At 52.3% G+C, this 15,634-nt stretch overlaps 1 protein-coding gene across 10 annotated transcripts in view; it reads left to right on the top strand.

The window, feature by feature from the left end:
* CLEC16A (C-type lectin domain containing 16A) overlaps positions 1–15,634 on the top strand; it is a 240,763-nt gene that overhangs the window by 219,629 nt on the left and 5,500 nt on the right. For 5 of the 10 annotated variants that reach the window (XM_055242568.2, XM_055242566.2, XM_055242565.2 and 2 more), the window contains one exon: positions 4,878–5,042. The exons of 4 other annotated variants lie outside the window; for them this stretch is intronic. In XM_055242568.2, the coding sequence (XP_055098543.1) occupies positions 4,878–5,042 (165 nt within the window). Of the gene's footprint in view, positions 1–4,877; positions 5,043–13,081; positions 13,206–15,634 lie in introns of all 10 variants that reach the window. One more of the 10 variants, XM_055242569.2, reaches the window with a different exon arrangement.

The raw sequence follows: 15,634 nt of genomic DNA, 5'->3' as shown, positions 1-15,634 counted from the left end.
CATATTTCCACATCCCCGCTCCCCCTACACACACCTAGTGATTCTGGGGTTGTAGGAGGGCCTTGACTCGAAAGGTCTCTGGGGGTTCCAACTTCCCTGAGTCCTATGGATTTGACCAACAATCTAGGCATAAAAAGCAGAGATTATCAACTCAAATGCCCACACGGCCCGGCAAGTTGCAAGAGCAGGGACCCAGCTCTGCTCATCTCTCTCCCGTTGCTGTCTTGCAGGAATGGGGCCCCATAAAGCCAGATGTTTTCATTTTTTAAGAAACCAGAAATCCAGGTCTGTGCGTAAAAGCTCCCGACGTATCCATGGTGGTACCTCCAACAAACACACGTATAACGTAAATAAGCAAAGCGAAACTCGTGTGCAAGCCCCTGGGCCGCTGCTGGCCGGCTCTGAATCTTGAATCACATGGTAAAGTGATTATTGGTGGGGAAAGCTTAAAGACCCATAGAAGAGGAGGAGGGGGGCGTGTCCAAGGTCTCGAAGTCAGTTTGGGCCGAGCTTGGACTCAAACCTGGGGTTCTGACTCCAAGCTCAGCTTTCCTTCTATCAGTGGGCCTAAAAATAGAAGACTGACCTTTTTGTGGTATTTTTGTGCTTCACAAATGCCAGAGCGTTATTCGTTAGTTCATCTTCCCGAAGTAACTGGCAGAACACGGCCAGAGGGCAACAGGAAGACTCTGGGCTGCACCCCCCACCGTGAAACTGGGGGCTCCTGGGAAGTGGGGGATGTGTCTCACCGTGGGCATAGGTCTCCCCACTGTTGGAGTGGCCTGCCTGGCCGTGCTCTTGGTGAGTCCGGGGGAGAGAGCTTCAGAGGGCAGAGCAGATCTCAGGAGGATGTTAGGATCGGGAGCCTGAGTCTATCCAGTTCCCAGGCAGCTTGTGTTCCCTCCGTCATCCTCCCTTTTTTTTCTCTTTTTGGTTTAAAATAAGGTTTACAATAGGAGTCTTGGAAAATTCAGACAAGCACAAAAAATAACAAAACTCACTGCAATACAACTACCCGCTTCTCTCACTGCATCAGCTTCAATCCTCCAGTCTGCTTTCTCTGCTCTGGACAAGGGGGAAAGAGAGCATGAATGTTTTACAAGAGCGGAAACATATGGGACATGCTTTTTCTAACCTCTTTTCATTGACTCCATCTTGAGCATTTCCCCCAATGCTTAATCTTCTCCTACCAGCGTCTTGGTTGGCAGCAGGGAATTTCATCATCTAGAGGGATTAGAATTTACTTAGCCTTTCCCCACTTCTTGGACATATCAGCTGTCTTCTGTTCTCTGTTCTACATACCAGTATGCTGAATATCCTTGTAGTTCAGTATGTGGATCCACCCACAGTGTCGTCTGCAGCATGGGATGCTGCAGGTGTGGAATTGGTCAGATGGTGTGAAAGTCCGTGCAGCCTCTGATACACATTTTGCGGGCTGTCCTTGAAGCATACCCAGGGAGAGTCAAGACTGTTATCACTAGAGAGGATCTCAGGGAGGCCTGTTTGCCTGCACCCCTGTCGCACGATCTCTGGCTTTTCTGTGTGTTCGCAGTACTTCGCAGCCCATGTGTGTTTGATTCATACACCAAAAGCCTCTGGCACCTCTGCCAAAGCTAGTTCATCAAGGACTGCCTGGCTGGGATGAAGCAGGAACCGGAGGACAGGGCGCTCTGGCCATGGACGTTCATCCTGAATTCTCCCTGGTGCCGTCCTGATTCTCTGATGTGTTGCCACTTTGATCTGGGGAAAAGCCCCTTGAAATTGCAGGTGGGGGGCCTTGGCCATCCAGCAAAATAAAGGAAAAAAAAAAAGACAAAACTCACTGTGGCTTTCTGGTCTCAGTGCTACTGGCAAAGGGAGAGAGAGTGGAAAGGAAGGAAGTGGGATTTTTAGTAGCAGCGGGTGAAGGAGAGATGTGTTCTGTAACCTCTGCTCAGCTAGACCCTGCAAATGGGTGGGATCGGTAGTTGGTGATTTTTTTGTTTGTTTGTTTAACTCAGTGCATGCAGATTTTACTGCCAATCTATAACTTGATCCCAACCCATTCCCAAAATAAAAGAATTTAAGCATCCTGACTGTGGTGCCAGCTTGTCATCTGCTACCCTACATGTCCCACTGCAGATGTCTTTTGAAAATAAACCAGGTGTATGATGCTGTAATAACCCATGGCTTTAAAGAGGGCAAGAGAAAAGATGTGTCGTCTTCAAATGGGCCTGTGACCACCTTGGCAACGGCCGTGTTGTTGATCCATTCCAGCTGGGGTCGTTGTCGGGCACGTACAAGGTGTAATCCCAACTCTGTTACTACACTGGCTGGCCCTCTGTTCATGGCCCTGATAAATAGGCAGCTCGGGAAAAGCCATCTTGACATTTTGATTTGTTAAGGGGTAATTCATTTTCGAGGCAAGTAAACAGCTTGTAAACTGGGGGGTTTACCGCTCTAAGTGATTAAGAAGTGAGCAGCTATAAAACTGGTTCCATGAGGCTGCGGCTGAGTGTCCCCAAGGAATCTTCCTGCCCAGTGTTTGGATTTGCCGGATGTTTGCCATAGTTCATCTGAGTGGGCCCCCGACACACACACACAATATATCACGTTGTGCCTCTTCCTGAGAACTCTAGCTACATTCATCCCGTCTTTTTCTCTGCAAGCAGACCTCTGCGGTAGGTGCGGGCAGGAAATACCCTCCACACGGGAGGAGCTGGTGCTCAGGATGACCGCCTCACTCGGAGACTCACCCTGCTCCCACCAGGCCCCATGCACTTGCCATTATAGTCAGCGCTTGTTACGTCACCCCCAAAACCCAACTGGGGGTATAAATAGGGCCCCTGCCTTTTAAGGAACTGATCTTTAGACGAAAACAGCTTCACATGAACCTGAGTGGAAATAGCCCCTCCTTGATGGCCAGGAGAAGAGTCCTGCTAAGCCCTAAGCTGAGCCGCAGGTCCCATCTGTAGGTGAAAGGAAGGAGGCTGAGGGACATCAGGGCCTTGCCCAAGGTCCCTCAGCTGGGAAGTGAGCAGAGGAGGGTTAAATCCCAGGCTTCCCTGCTGCCATAACCTAGGTGTCATCCCTTGCACCAGATGGGCACATTGCTTCTGTCCAGAGCCAGGTAACCTGGCAAAAAAGGCTTTTAGGCTTTGCAGGCCATGTGGTCGCTATGGCAACTGCTCAACTCTGCCACTGATCGAGAAAGCAGCCATAGTCTGTGTAAACAAAGGACCGTGGCTTGTTCCAGTAAAACTTTACTTACCAAGCAGGCAGCAGGTTGTAGGATGCCAACCCCTGCTAACACCCTGCAGCCTTCCTGAGTTTCAAGAAAGGTGAGCTCAGGGCCTGGATGGCCTTCTGGAAGTAGTTGTCAGCAGAGAGCTGGACCGTGTAAGGTTCAGGCAGGGCGGGTGGCATGAAAGGGGTCCGGGGCTGGCTGTGGTGAATGTATTTGCTTGAGGAGTGGCAAGGCTTGGCGGAATGACCAGGAGGGTTGAGATCCCCTCTCTCAGCTGGAAGAAGGACTCACCCCGCGCCGGTATCTCCACCGCAATTTGGGGCTGCTTCTGTGCTACAAAGCACCATTACCATGGGTCCTGCTCGTCTCCTAGGGGCTGAAGTTGTGGCCTACAGAAAAGCACATGTCCACCAGAAGAGGAGCTCCTGGGCCGGATAAAAGGGGCTTTGATTTATCGTAAAGAACACTTATCAGCCAGGTGTGGTGACTCACACCTGTAATCCCAGAACTTTGGGAGGCTAAAGCAGGAGGATCACTTGAGTCCAGGAGTTCAAGACCAGCCTGGGCAATATAGTGGGACCCCCATCTCTACAAAAAAAAAAAAAATTATTTGGGCATGGTGGCACATCCCTGTAGTCCCAGCTGCTCGGGAGGCTGAGGCGGGAAGATCACTTGAGCCTGGGAGCTCAAGGCTGCAGTGAGCTGAGATCACACTGCTGCACTCCAGGCTGGGCAACAGAGTGAAACCCTATCACAAAAAAACATGAAGAACAAACATGTATACTGAGCTCTCACCATGTGCCACACCTTGTGCTGGGGTGTGATAATAGTTCTCTCATTTTATTCCCACAACAGTGGGAGTAGGTAGTGATACTCCAGGTTGTGGCTGGGAAAGACTCAAGAGAAACACGATAGCTGTTCCTGTGTCTGGTGCTTCTGTGCGGGAAACAGGGGTGCACCCGGGTCTGAGTGTCTCCAAGATGAGGGGCTCGTTCGTCCCCGCTGGGTCAGTTTACCGCAGAAACGTGCGGGCAGACTCCACCTCCAGGTCGCGGAGGTGCTGAGGGCCATTTGAGACCGTCATCACTAGCTCTTTGCCAGGGCTTTCATTGTTCCTGAACCTGACTTCCCTAGAACCTCAAGGGCAGAGCAAATTCTCTGAAAGGAGCGTCCAGGGCATTGTCCTCCTGCCCGTGTGTGACTTCAGAGCGTGCGTCCCCCGGCTATGACTTCGGAGTATGGGTCCGGTGCCCTTCCTTGGGCACCATCAGCAGAGGCCTGAGACTGTACCATGAGGGCATCTAGCATCCCTGGGTGAACTTGCCACGAGGCTGCATGTCCCTCTTCAGGGGCACAGCTGGCACGCTGCTGAGCCAGTATCAGGCACTCAGATTTACGACTCATGGCCCCACACTCAGCTCTGTGGCTGGTTGTACTCTGTTCCTTGAAATAAACCTGTAATAAACCTTTTCCTTGAAATAGCTTCAAAATGTGGCTGGGTCAGGGCCACGACCAGTGAGGTCAGCCTGTTCCAGGGAACAGAGCAGGACTTTCAAGGAACTGAGGTTGGGTTGTTCAGTGAAACCGTGACATTGAGGCCCCCAGGCCTGCTCTTTGCTTCCACTTGGTCACCTGGTACTTTGTCTTGCAGGCTTCGCCGTGGCGCAGTGCATAAACCAGCACAGCTCCCCGTCCCTGTCCTCACAGTCGCCACCCTCCGCCAGCGGGAGCCCCAGCGGCAGTGGAAGCACCAGCCACTGTGACTCGGGAGGCACCAGCTCGTCCTCCACCCCCTCCACAGCCCAGAGTCCAGCAGGTATTGGCCACGTGACTCAGTGATATGGGGACATTTGGAGAACCCCGTGATCCCTCGCCATTACCAATACCCCTGACCTCCAGGTCCTTCCTCCTTGTCACAGCACTTGAAGGTTGCTGCCACTCAGGTATCTGCACCTGAAGCCTCTGGAGATTCCTCTAACTTGATGTTCCCTCCCAGGCTGGGTCAGCTCCCAGATGGGGAAGAATTGCTCCTTTTTCAGGCCGCTCCCCACCGAAGCTGTCACTGACTGCAGAGCTGATGGGCAGCAGGCGGGCCACACCTAAACCCACCCCATCATCACCTCCACAGTCTTAGGTGTCACAAGGAAGGGTCTCCTGAGGGGATTGTTTGCAGTCTGGGAAAAGAATCGCGTTCCTGCTAATTTTTTTTTTTCCTCTGTAACATACCAGTTTTGTCCTTAAATGTGGTGCGATCCAGTTGTTCGAGTAGGCACGCACTTTGCCACTCTTTGGTAGGATGTGATGAAGTCGTATCTTGCCGTCCTTCAACTTACTCCACTTCAGACATGGCACAGAGGGAACCCGGGAGTGAATGGGATCCCCTGGAGTCAGCCTGGAATGGAACATGCCCCGGCTTCTCATTCTCGGCTGCCGTGAGCTATTCACTGTGTGAGATGTGGGGGAATACAGACACCAGTCCTCTGGAACAACATGGCCCCATATTGTAGCCAGAGGAGCAGGGATGAGCGTCCATGGCCTTGAGCCAGCAGGATGTTCTGTGTCCCAGCAGCATCACTCCGCCATGGGTCTAGGGGGTCGTGCCAACTTCCTGCACCTCTGACTGGAGATCCTCAGTATCCTTCACTGTTCCTGCAAGTTCCCCTCCAGAGCCCTCACTCATCATATTTCAGGGGTACCTGGCCCAACTCTCGTTAAGTTCTGGATTGATGGATCATGGCAGGAGGACACAGGCTACTGCAGAGCCAGGGAGGTCGAGGGCCCCTGGTCACCATCCTCTCAGCACCAGGAGCCAAGATCTCCCTGGGCACCTATACCTCTCTCTCTTGGGCACTTCCAGCTTTTGCATTTCCAGTTCATGCCTGTGGCTCAGAGCACCCCAACCCACCTGTGTCTCTCCCATCCACACAGTATGTTACCTCCATTTCCTATTGACTTCACAAGGCCCAGGCAGGCAGGTCACCCCACAGCCACCTCACTGAGAGATCCTCTTCCACTCGGCACCTGCTCCAGGACATGACCACCCCTTCTGAGCTATTTCTGAGCCCAATTTAAGGTTGGCTGCACATCCAAGCAGATGCCACCGCTGTTGTCAGGCTTGTAGCTGGGAAACTCCAGCAGAGCTTCTTTCAGAAACTTAAGACGCGCCCTCAGTAGCCCTCTTGATCCTGTTTCATGCTTGCTCAGGGGCGGGCATGCAGGGTTGTGTGTTCATGTGCCTGTGTTCGCGTCCACCTCCTGCCTGCGTGTGCACACTTCTGTGTCTGCGTGGGCACCCCAACGCACATATTTCCCATTGCACTGGGGATGAAAGCTTCCTTGCCCTTGTAGCTGTGGTCACCTTTCTGTCATTTTTAAGGACGTACAGCCAACAGCTAAGTGAACAAACAGCCATATACTTATTTGCCTAAAGTTAAAACCAGCAAAGACTCACAGTATCAAAAATGGGCTTCTGTATATGGATGCCCACCTGAATGTGACCCCTGAGGCTTCAACTCTGCACTTTCCCAGGGCCTGGTGTCTGCAGTGTGTGCTAGTTTCTTTTTTCTTGGCCTCCCTCAGCCCTTCTGTCCCTACCCCCACCATCCCCTGCATGGTACCAGCATAATGTCTTCTCATCTTAGAAATCCAGTGGCTATTAACTTGGCTGTCAGGTGGCCAGGCAGTTCCAGTCGATAAGTGAGAGTCAGGACCTCCAAGGTGTCTGCTCCCATTTGGTGCGTCCCCAGCAGGCCTGCGGAGACAAGTGTGTAGGTCCCCATTCTTTATGCAGCATGACAGTAAAAGCCTGAGGCCCAGCCTGCCTGTCCGGCTCTGCAGACACTGAGACAACTCACCTGATGAAGGGCCGTGCCCGGCGGGCAGCCTGGGCTTTACTCTTACAGATGCCTCAGGATGCACCTATTGATCCCTGGCAGGAGAGGTCATCAGAGCCCATAAGCTCCTCCCTGTCTTGAGGCCAGACTTCCAGGCCAGCCTGCAATCTTCCTCCCAGTCCACCCAGAACAAAGCATATGGGCTTCCCATGTTCCTTGTAGGGATGGGCCTAACCAGATGGCTCCAACATCTGCCTGCTGTTCCACCAAGCCACAGAGGAGAGAAAGCCAAGGACAGGAGAAGGGAGACAGCTTTGTTGGGATAGGAGCCCTTCTGCCAGTTGCTTGATTTGACATCAGCTCAGAGTACGGCCCAGCATTCAGGCCTCTGATGAAGGAAGGTCACCCTGTGTGGCTCGCTCACCCAACTTTCCACCCACCAGGGACCTGGCCCTGATCTGCCAGAGATGATATCCTTGGAGGGCCAGCCAGGCAGCTGGGTGGGCCACGGCCTCTCCTCCAAGCTCATTCATCCTAACCGCCCACTGCCTTCAGCCTGGAAAGCAGAAGACAGCTGCAGCCCCCTACAAGGGGCAGCTTGTCCTCAAAGTGGTTTTTGAGGGCACAATGCTAAGTCAGAGGCGATCCCGTCTCTGTGATTATGGAGCCTCCCGGAGTCTAGGAAGCTCCCCCTTGTAGAGAGTGGCTGCCAGACCCTCTGAAGTCAGAACTTGCAAACCCCAGTGGCTTCTTTGCCATTGATTTTTTGTTTTGTTTTGTTTTTTTGAGACAGAGTCTTGCTCAGTTGCCCAGGCTGAAGTGCAATGTCGCAATCTCGGCTCACTGCAAACTCTGCCTCCCAGATTCAAGCAATTCTCTCACCTCAGCCTCCTGAGTAGCTGGAATTACAGGTGCGCACCACCATGCCCAACTAATTTTTGTATTTTTAGTAGAGATGGGGTTTCACCATGTTGGCCAGGCTGGTCTTGAACTACTGACCTCAAGTGATCCACCCACCTCAGCCTCCCAAAGTGCTGGCATTACAGGCATGAGCCATCACGCCTGGCCCTCCTTTGCCATTGAAAGCACACTTTGCATGGCCAGGTGTTTGGCTGGGAAAGTACAGAAGATATACCATCCCCCAAGTGATGAGACAGGCCCAGTTTTCCATAGCTCTGGCCCATGGTTTTGAACACTTGAATTGTTCAAGGATGTTGTTAAAAGCTGGGAGTGACCTTCATGCTGTTTTGACAGTTGGTGTGGCCCAGGCACCCACCAATCAGCGTGGGCTCCTGCTGTAGCCACGGCAGGGCCTTCTCAGTGTGCACCTGCTGTGTGGCGTCCCAGTAGACACTCCTCCTGAAATTGAGCCCGCATGTGCCAGACACCATGCTTATACGCACTTCACAGATGTCCCTTTGTTCTATCCTGCCACACTCCGCCTCACACTGTACAGTAGAAAACACGGGCCCAGAAAGGCTGTGCAGCTTGGCCCAGAGGATGCAGCTAGCCAGCAGAGGAGCCAGGATCTGAAGCCTAGCCTTAGCAGCCCTAAAGCCCATGCCAGCAGAATGTCCGATGCAGTTTCCAAGACTGTCTGAGGCACCTCTAGGGTGTCGCAGAGACCCGGGCCCCGATCTGGATCCTGGTTGGAGGCAGCCCATGAAGTATGTTTCTCCTTCCAACGTGCATGGCTGCTCTAGGGCCCAAGTGAAAAGTCACGGCCCCACTTGTGAAGGCCTGCTAACATGTGCAACCCCAGCCAGCAGAAGGCTGGGTGGTGTGAACCCCTGTGGGAGGAAGGCCTGGTGCTTTCCTGAAATCAGCAGCAAAGTGGACCCCAGGGAGCCCACGTGGGTTCATCCCACATGAGGCAGTGAAACCAGCTGATGCTCCGTTGGGTTTTCCGCCTCCACCCTGTGTCCAGCTCAGAGGACCTTAGGTTTCCTGCCTGGGTTTGAAAACTCCCCACATTTATCCCAAACACATTCTCTCCTTCCCGTGGGGACCTCAGCCTGGCTCCCAGGATTTAGGCTCAGGCTGTCCTCTTGGTTTCGTGGACTTGAGACCTGATCCAAGAGATCTGTCCACCCGCCCAGCCCACACGTGGACTTCCATCCTCTTAGTGGCTCATCTCATCTCCCTGCATCTTATCTTCCCTGGGTTTGGGCAGCTCACTCCCTGTCTCACTGAATTACTGTTTTCTTTTTTTTTTTTTTTTTTTTTTTTTTTTTTTTTTTTTTTTTTTTTGAGACGGAGTCTCGCTCTGTCACCCAGGCTGGAGTGCAGTGGCGCAATCTCGGCTCACTGCAAGCTCCGCCTCCCGGGTTCACGCCATTCTCCTGCCTCAGCCTCTCAGAGTAGCTGGGACTACAGGCGCCCGCCACCACGCCCGGCTAATTTTTTTTTTTTTGTATTTTTAGTAGAGACGGGGTTTCACCGTGGTCTCGATCTCCTGACCTCGTGATCCGCCCGCCTCGGCCTCCCAAAGTGCTGGGATTACAAGCGTGAGCCACCGCGCCCGGCCCGAATTACTGTTTTCTAAGCAAGCAGGATTAGGGTAAGTCCCTACTGTGCACAGCATTCGGGATACAGTGTGGCAAAAAGCATGATCTTACAGGCAGGCAGGGTGGCTGAGGCCTATCAGGTGGCCACCCGGACGCATGTGCAGTTACAAACTGACAAAGGAAAGGTGCAGCAGGTTCTGAGAGCCAACGCAGAACAGTGTGGGAGGCTCCCAGAGGTGGCATCGCTTGAGATGACAGCCGGGGGACGAGGGGTTGGCGAGGCCCTGGTCCGTGTGGAAGGTGGCCTTTGGGTCTCACATGAGTCCACCAGGGTCCGAAACCACATCTCCTAGAGACCCGTGGATTCCTTTTGCCCATCTCCCTGGGGTCTGCCTGTACATTCTGTCTTCCTAAATGCAGACGGGCCGTAGGCGGGGGGAGGACACTTCTGAGGAACATTCCCCATGCCCCTCAGGGCCACGGCCTATAGCCCAGTGGTACCTTCAGGCCCAGTACAGGCAAGGGTCTCTCAGCCGGAAGGGGGAAGGGGACAGCCCTGAGGGATCACTGGCTCCTTGGTCACCCGGAGGCTCCCTCCGTGTGCAGCACCTGCCTCTGAGCCTCCTTCGCATGCCAGAGGCAGAGCTATGGGTGCCCTGGAGTGGCTCTTTCAGTGCTGGCCCCAGACCAAAGGGAGAGTCAACACTGAACTCCCTGATGACCCGAGCAACTGTGCCTCAGGGCACTTTAATGGCCGGTCCTTTTGAGAAGTGCAGTGAAATCCTCCAGTGCTCTATTGGGAGAGCCCGACACCCTCCCCACGAAGTGTCCAGGAGTCAGGCATCTTGTCGCCCACACATCCAGCAGAGCTAGCCTGGCAGGCCTCAACCAGCCCCTAGTGAGAAAATTGGAGGATTGGAATCAGCATTTTTTCCCCTTAAACATTTTATGGTTTTGAGAAGCTGAACTTGCAAAGAATATACAGCGGGAAAGTGAAAAAAGACCCAATTTTAGAACCACATGTGGGGCCACAGGAAAACATTAGAAATATCTTCTGGAATACCACTGTGCACCCACACAGTGACACTTATGCATACACACAGTCACACATGCCAATGCGCATGTTCATTCAGCCACACATACAAATGTGCATGCATAGTCACTCCCACACATACACAGTCACACACATGCCAGGGCACATACATACTCACACATACAAATGTGCATGCATAGTCACACTCCCACACACACACAGTCACACATACCAGGGCATATACACACTCACAAATGTGCTTGCATAGTCACACACACAGTCACACATATGCCAGTACACATACACACTCACACATACAAATGTGCATGCATAGTAACACTCCCACACGTACACAATCACACACATACCAGGGCATATACACACTCACACTTACAAATGTGCATGCATAGTCACACTCCCACACATACATACATGCACACAGTCACACACATACCACTGCACATACACACTCACATATACAAATGTGCATGCATAGTCACACACACATACACACACACGCCACATCACACATATACAAATGGACTTACATAGTCACACTCACACATAAATACACAGCCACATTCACATACATGCACACACTCATACAGTCACACACATACAGATGTGTGTACATGGTCACACACACACACGTGCACACAGTCACATACACACACTCACACTCTCTGAGTGAGATGCCAATAGGAAAACCATCTACTCAGATAAGAACTCTGACCTACAGTGAGTTCCTTAAACAGCCCACTCACACCTCTGAGCTCCAGATTAGTTGGAGTTCACATACATTCCAAGTGAACTACCTTGGGGAAGACAGAAAACTGTTTGTTCAAAAATGACGACAGCATGAATGTCAGCCTGCTTATTTATTTTTAATTTGGGGGAGCACATAGTAGGTGTAATTAAGCATTCATTTTTAAAAAACAAAAAGGGCTGAGTGCAGTGGCTCAAGCGTGTAATTCTAGCACTCTGGGAGGCCGAGGCGGGTGGATCATGTGAGGTCAGGAGTTCGAGACCAGCCTGGCCAACATGGTGAACCCCCATCTCTACTAAAAATACAAAAATTAGCCAGGCGTGGTGGTAGGAGTCTGTAATCCCAGCTACTTGGGAGGCTGAGGCAGAAGAATTTCTTGAACCCGGGAGGGAGAGGTTGCAGTGAGCCGAGATCATGCCACTGTACTCCAGCCTGGGCAACAGAGCGAGATTCTGTCTCAAAACAAACAAAACCACATTGAGTTATGAGTCATGGCCACCTCTATTGTCCCCTGAGGTTTTGTAGAAAGACGGGTCTGGCTGCTGTTGACAGCCCAGTGCAGGGAGCTTCCCCGGCTTCCCTCCCATCCAGACCCACCCTGTGCCTGTGTCCAAGAGAGCCCCCTTCAACCCACCACACCTCCCATTTGGGCCAACTGAGAGTCAGATGGCCTGAAACCCACCCACATGCCACTCAACTCAGTCACCACTGTCCCGCTGGAGTTTTAAGGACAGAAACCCCAAGTAAGATATGTTCCCTTTTCTCCTCAGTTTTCTCTGTGGCATCATCCTTTTTTTATTGTGGTAACATACGGGTAACATAAACTTTACCATTTTCACCATTTTTCACTGTATAGTCCAGTGGCATCTAAGGACCTTCACATTGTAGTGCTCTGTGGCATCACATTCAAGCTGTGTGCTCACCCGCCTTCTTTTTTGAGAGTGTGGTTTCTCCCTTCGCAGTGAGATGCTCCTGACGTTTTTATTTCAGCCAATTAGAAGCCCCACTCGGCCACCTGGCACCTGGTCTCAGCTCTCCTGCTGTGGTGCAATCTTGATTTTCAAAGGCATGGGTCACCAAGTCGCTGCCCAGATAGGTGGCTGAGGGAGAGGCTCATGGAAAGGCTCATGGAGCGCCTCGAGCATCTGAGCTTTCTCAGGACTCGGAGCTATGCTGTTGGCGTCAGTGTGTGACACCAAGAACCTCCTCACTTGGGGTCAGAAATCTGCTTGATTCACTTAGCTGGTTTGACGCCAGTCCTCCAGCCACACGCCCTGCCCTCCTCACACCGTCCTGAGGATACAGGGTTTTCGTGTCCTAACTCCTGGGCCACGTCTAAAACTGACAGGTGATTCTGTTCTTCCGTCCCCTGAGGCTTCCGACCGAGACCAGATGTTGCAGATGAACCCATCTTTCCTTTCCAACAGGACCCCACCTTCTCTGCCCCTAACCCGATTAAGTTGCACAAGTGAACAATTTGGTTCTGAGCGATCCCGACCCTACCTCGTCCTGGGGGTTGCGTGGGGGGTGTCTTCTCTGCATGGGGGGCCAGCACCCCATGCACAGGTGGCCACAAGCCCATGCTGGGCACTGCCCCACGACCCTTGCCCCTCGTCAGTGCTCAGCGTCCACTGCTGCTCTGTGTCCCCTCCATGTCGCCTCTGCTGTCCCATTGTTAAAGGCTTTCTATGATCTGTCGCTGTGTTTTCCCTCTAGTCAGGAGTGGCAGGAAAGGACGCCGGCGAGTGTTCAGCCTGTCGGAGGCCGACAGTCATGGCGGCCACTGGGTTTAGTGCTCCGAACAGCGGCTGCCACGGCACCTCACGCACAGTCAATTCAGGCAGGTGTCCCCTGTGAGCCGCTCGGGCCGCGACGTCCACTCGCCACGCTGCATTTCCACAGTCGGCAGGGTCCACGCTGGCAAGGTGGGCCAAGCTGGGCCTGAGCACACAGCCATTTGCCAAGGCGGCACTTCCCCATTTTCCCCCAAAGCTGGCTCTCCCTGCTCCCTTTCTGGCCTCACCTCATGTGAAGACCAGATCCCTGGCCCTTGACCTTCGTGGCGGTCCTTCTGAGCCAGACCTGTACAGCCTGGAAACGCTGTCCTTCTCTGTGACATGTGCACCAGCATCAGTCTCGGCCCGGGCCAGAAGCAGATGCTCCCGCCAAGTCCTCCAGGGGTCCCCCCAGTTTAGACCATGGGGGTTGGGTGGCAGTTGGCTGGCAAAGTGAGAATTTGTAGAAAGCAACCAAGAAGTCTCCTCGTTTCTTTTTTCCTTTCTTCCCCGGTCTTGTTCTAAGATAAGTGGCAAATTCAGTCCTGTTTTGACCACAGGCCGAGAGCCATTTCCTTCATAGACACATGGATGGATGTGGCCCCACCATCTCCCTTTCTGAGTGGCACCCACACAGCGGTGAGGCTGGTCCATGGGCCACCACCCAGCAGCCTGGCTCGCTGTCCGGGCCATCCCTGCTGCCTCCCCTGTGACGCTTCTCTGGTTTCTGATGCGCTTTTCTCCATTGGCCGTTGCGCTTGTCTGCTGGGAGCCTTTGCCTTCTTTTGTGTTGAAATCCTATTTTGTCTGAGCTTCGCCCTCCACTTGCTCTACAGGTACCATCCTTTTCTTCCCCACAACACTCAGCCCCACTTTTTCCCAGCCCAGCACAACAAATCCAAGTTTTTGCTGGAAGTCACCACTTGCTTGACAAGGATGTGTTAAGGCCCCACCCTAGACCTGCAGATCAGTTTCTGAGGTGCTGGCCAGGCACATGGGGGACCTGCTGCCTTGGTGTCCTCACTGGCCACAGCCACGGGAGGTCTGTCCACTGCTCATGGAAATGTGGCCTTCCTGAATGTCCCATTCTTCGGCTCTGTCTCCCCGGCCCATGGCCAGGAAGTCAGATTTGTCTCCAAATCCCTTATTTCCTAGGTCTGGCCTCAACTTGTGGCCCTAGAGTTCAAAAACAGCAGCAGGCACGAAGCTAAGGTTTCACCAGTAACTTTTGCAGCTGAGCACTTGACTAGAAAAAACCGTCCTCACTGGGTAATTCTCCCCCCAGTGAAAACCTGGCAGAGTTCTTCTTTTTCACCTGCCTTGGTTGGATACACTTGTAGATCAAGTTCAGGAAGCAGTTCTTAAACAACAACAACAAGGCCATGTGGTAGGTGATGGGTAAGAAGAGGTTATTTTTTCCCTATTAAAAAAGAGGCTACTTTTAGGGGGAAAACCAACCCTTTTAATAAAAATCGTTGGTCCTTTTCCTGAAGAAGAAATCAGTTCTGTGCACATGCTATTGTTTGTTAGTTGGTTTTTTTTATATATTTATTTGCCTACAAGGTTTCCACATCCCTGATTATTCTCATCACCAAACACCCCATTAAGGAGCAGGGAATGAAGTTGGCCAGCTTTTTTGAATATCTGCATGCAAATACAGACTTGAGCAAAGACAGAAAACACTTAAATAGAAATTTTAAGAAAACATGAAGGAAACACTTGGCTACTTTGTCTCCAGATGGTAGGACAGTGCCATTTGGGGAATTAGTCATTTCTAAACTGCCTCCTCAGCAGCAAAACTTATGTGTGGATCCACATGTGTGTGAGTTCGTCACAGATCTGCTCATGCCCATTTGAAGCAAGGGCAGAGGCCACCAGAGTAGGTGAGCACTGCTCAGAGAACCACAGGTTCTGAGGAACAGCAGGCAGATCGTGCTAGGTCAGGGTGCACGCCTGAGCTGAAACCAGCCCAGCACCGCAAGCCGTCCTTACTGAATGGAGCAAATTAGTTGAAATTCAAAGAAACCAGATTTCGCATATAGTGTTTACTCAGCATTTCTGGAGCTCAGATCACACCTCAAATCACTTTTTCCACTAGTGTTCACCGATGCCCATTGCCACCCTCCCAGAGCGACGACCAAAGCCTCATGCAATGGTTTCCTCTAGATATCTCTCTCTGTCTCTCTCTCCCTTTCTTTTAAAAAAGGCCTTAGGAAGAAATTAATTGGGCTGGGCACGGTGGCTCACACCTGTGCACATCCCAGCACTTTGAGAGGCCAAGGCAGAAGGATTGCTTGAGCCCAGGAGTTCCAGACCAGCCTGGGCAACATAATGAGACCCTGTCTCTACAAAAAATTTTAAAAATTAGCCAGGTGTGGTAGCACAGGCCTGTAGTCCCAGCTACTCAGGAGGCTGAGGCAGGAGGATCATTTGAGTCCAGCAGGTTGAGGCTGCAGTGAGCTATGATCATGCCACTGCACTCCAGCCTGGGTGA

The sequence above is a fragment of the Symphalangus syndactylus genome, chromosome 14, assembly GCF_028878055.3.
Source record: "Symphalangus syndactylus isolate Jambi chromosome 14, NHGRI_mSymSyn1-v2.1_pri, whole genome shotgun sequence".
NCBI classification, from domain to species: domain Eukaryota; kingdom Metazoa; phylum Chordata; class Mammalia; order Primates; family Hylobatidae; genus Symphalangus; species Symphalangus syndactylus.
Note: the sequence above shows the minus strand (reverse complement) of the source record. Positions and strands in the feature narration are given on the sequence as shown.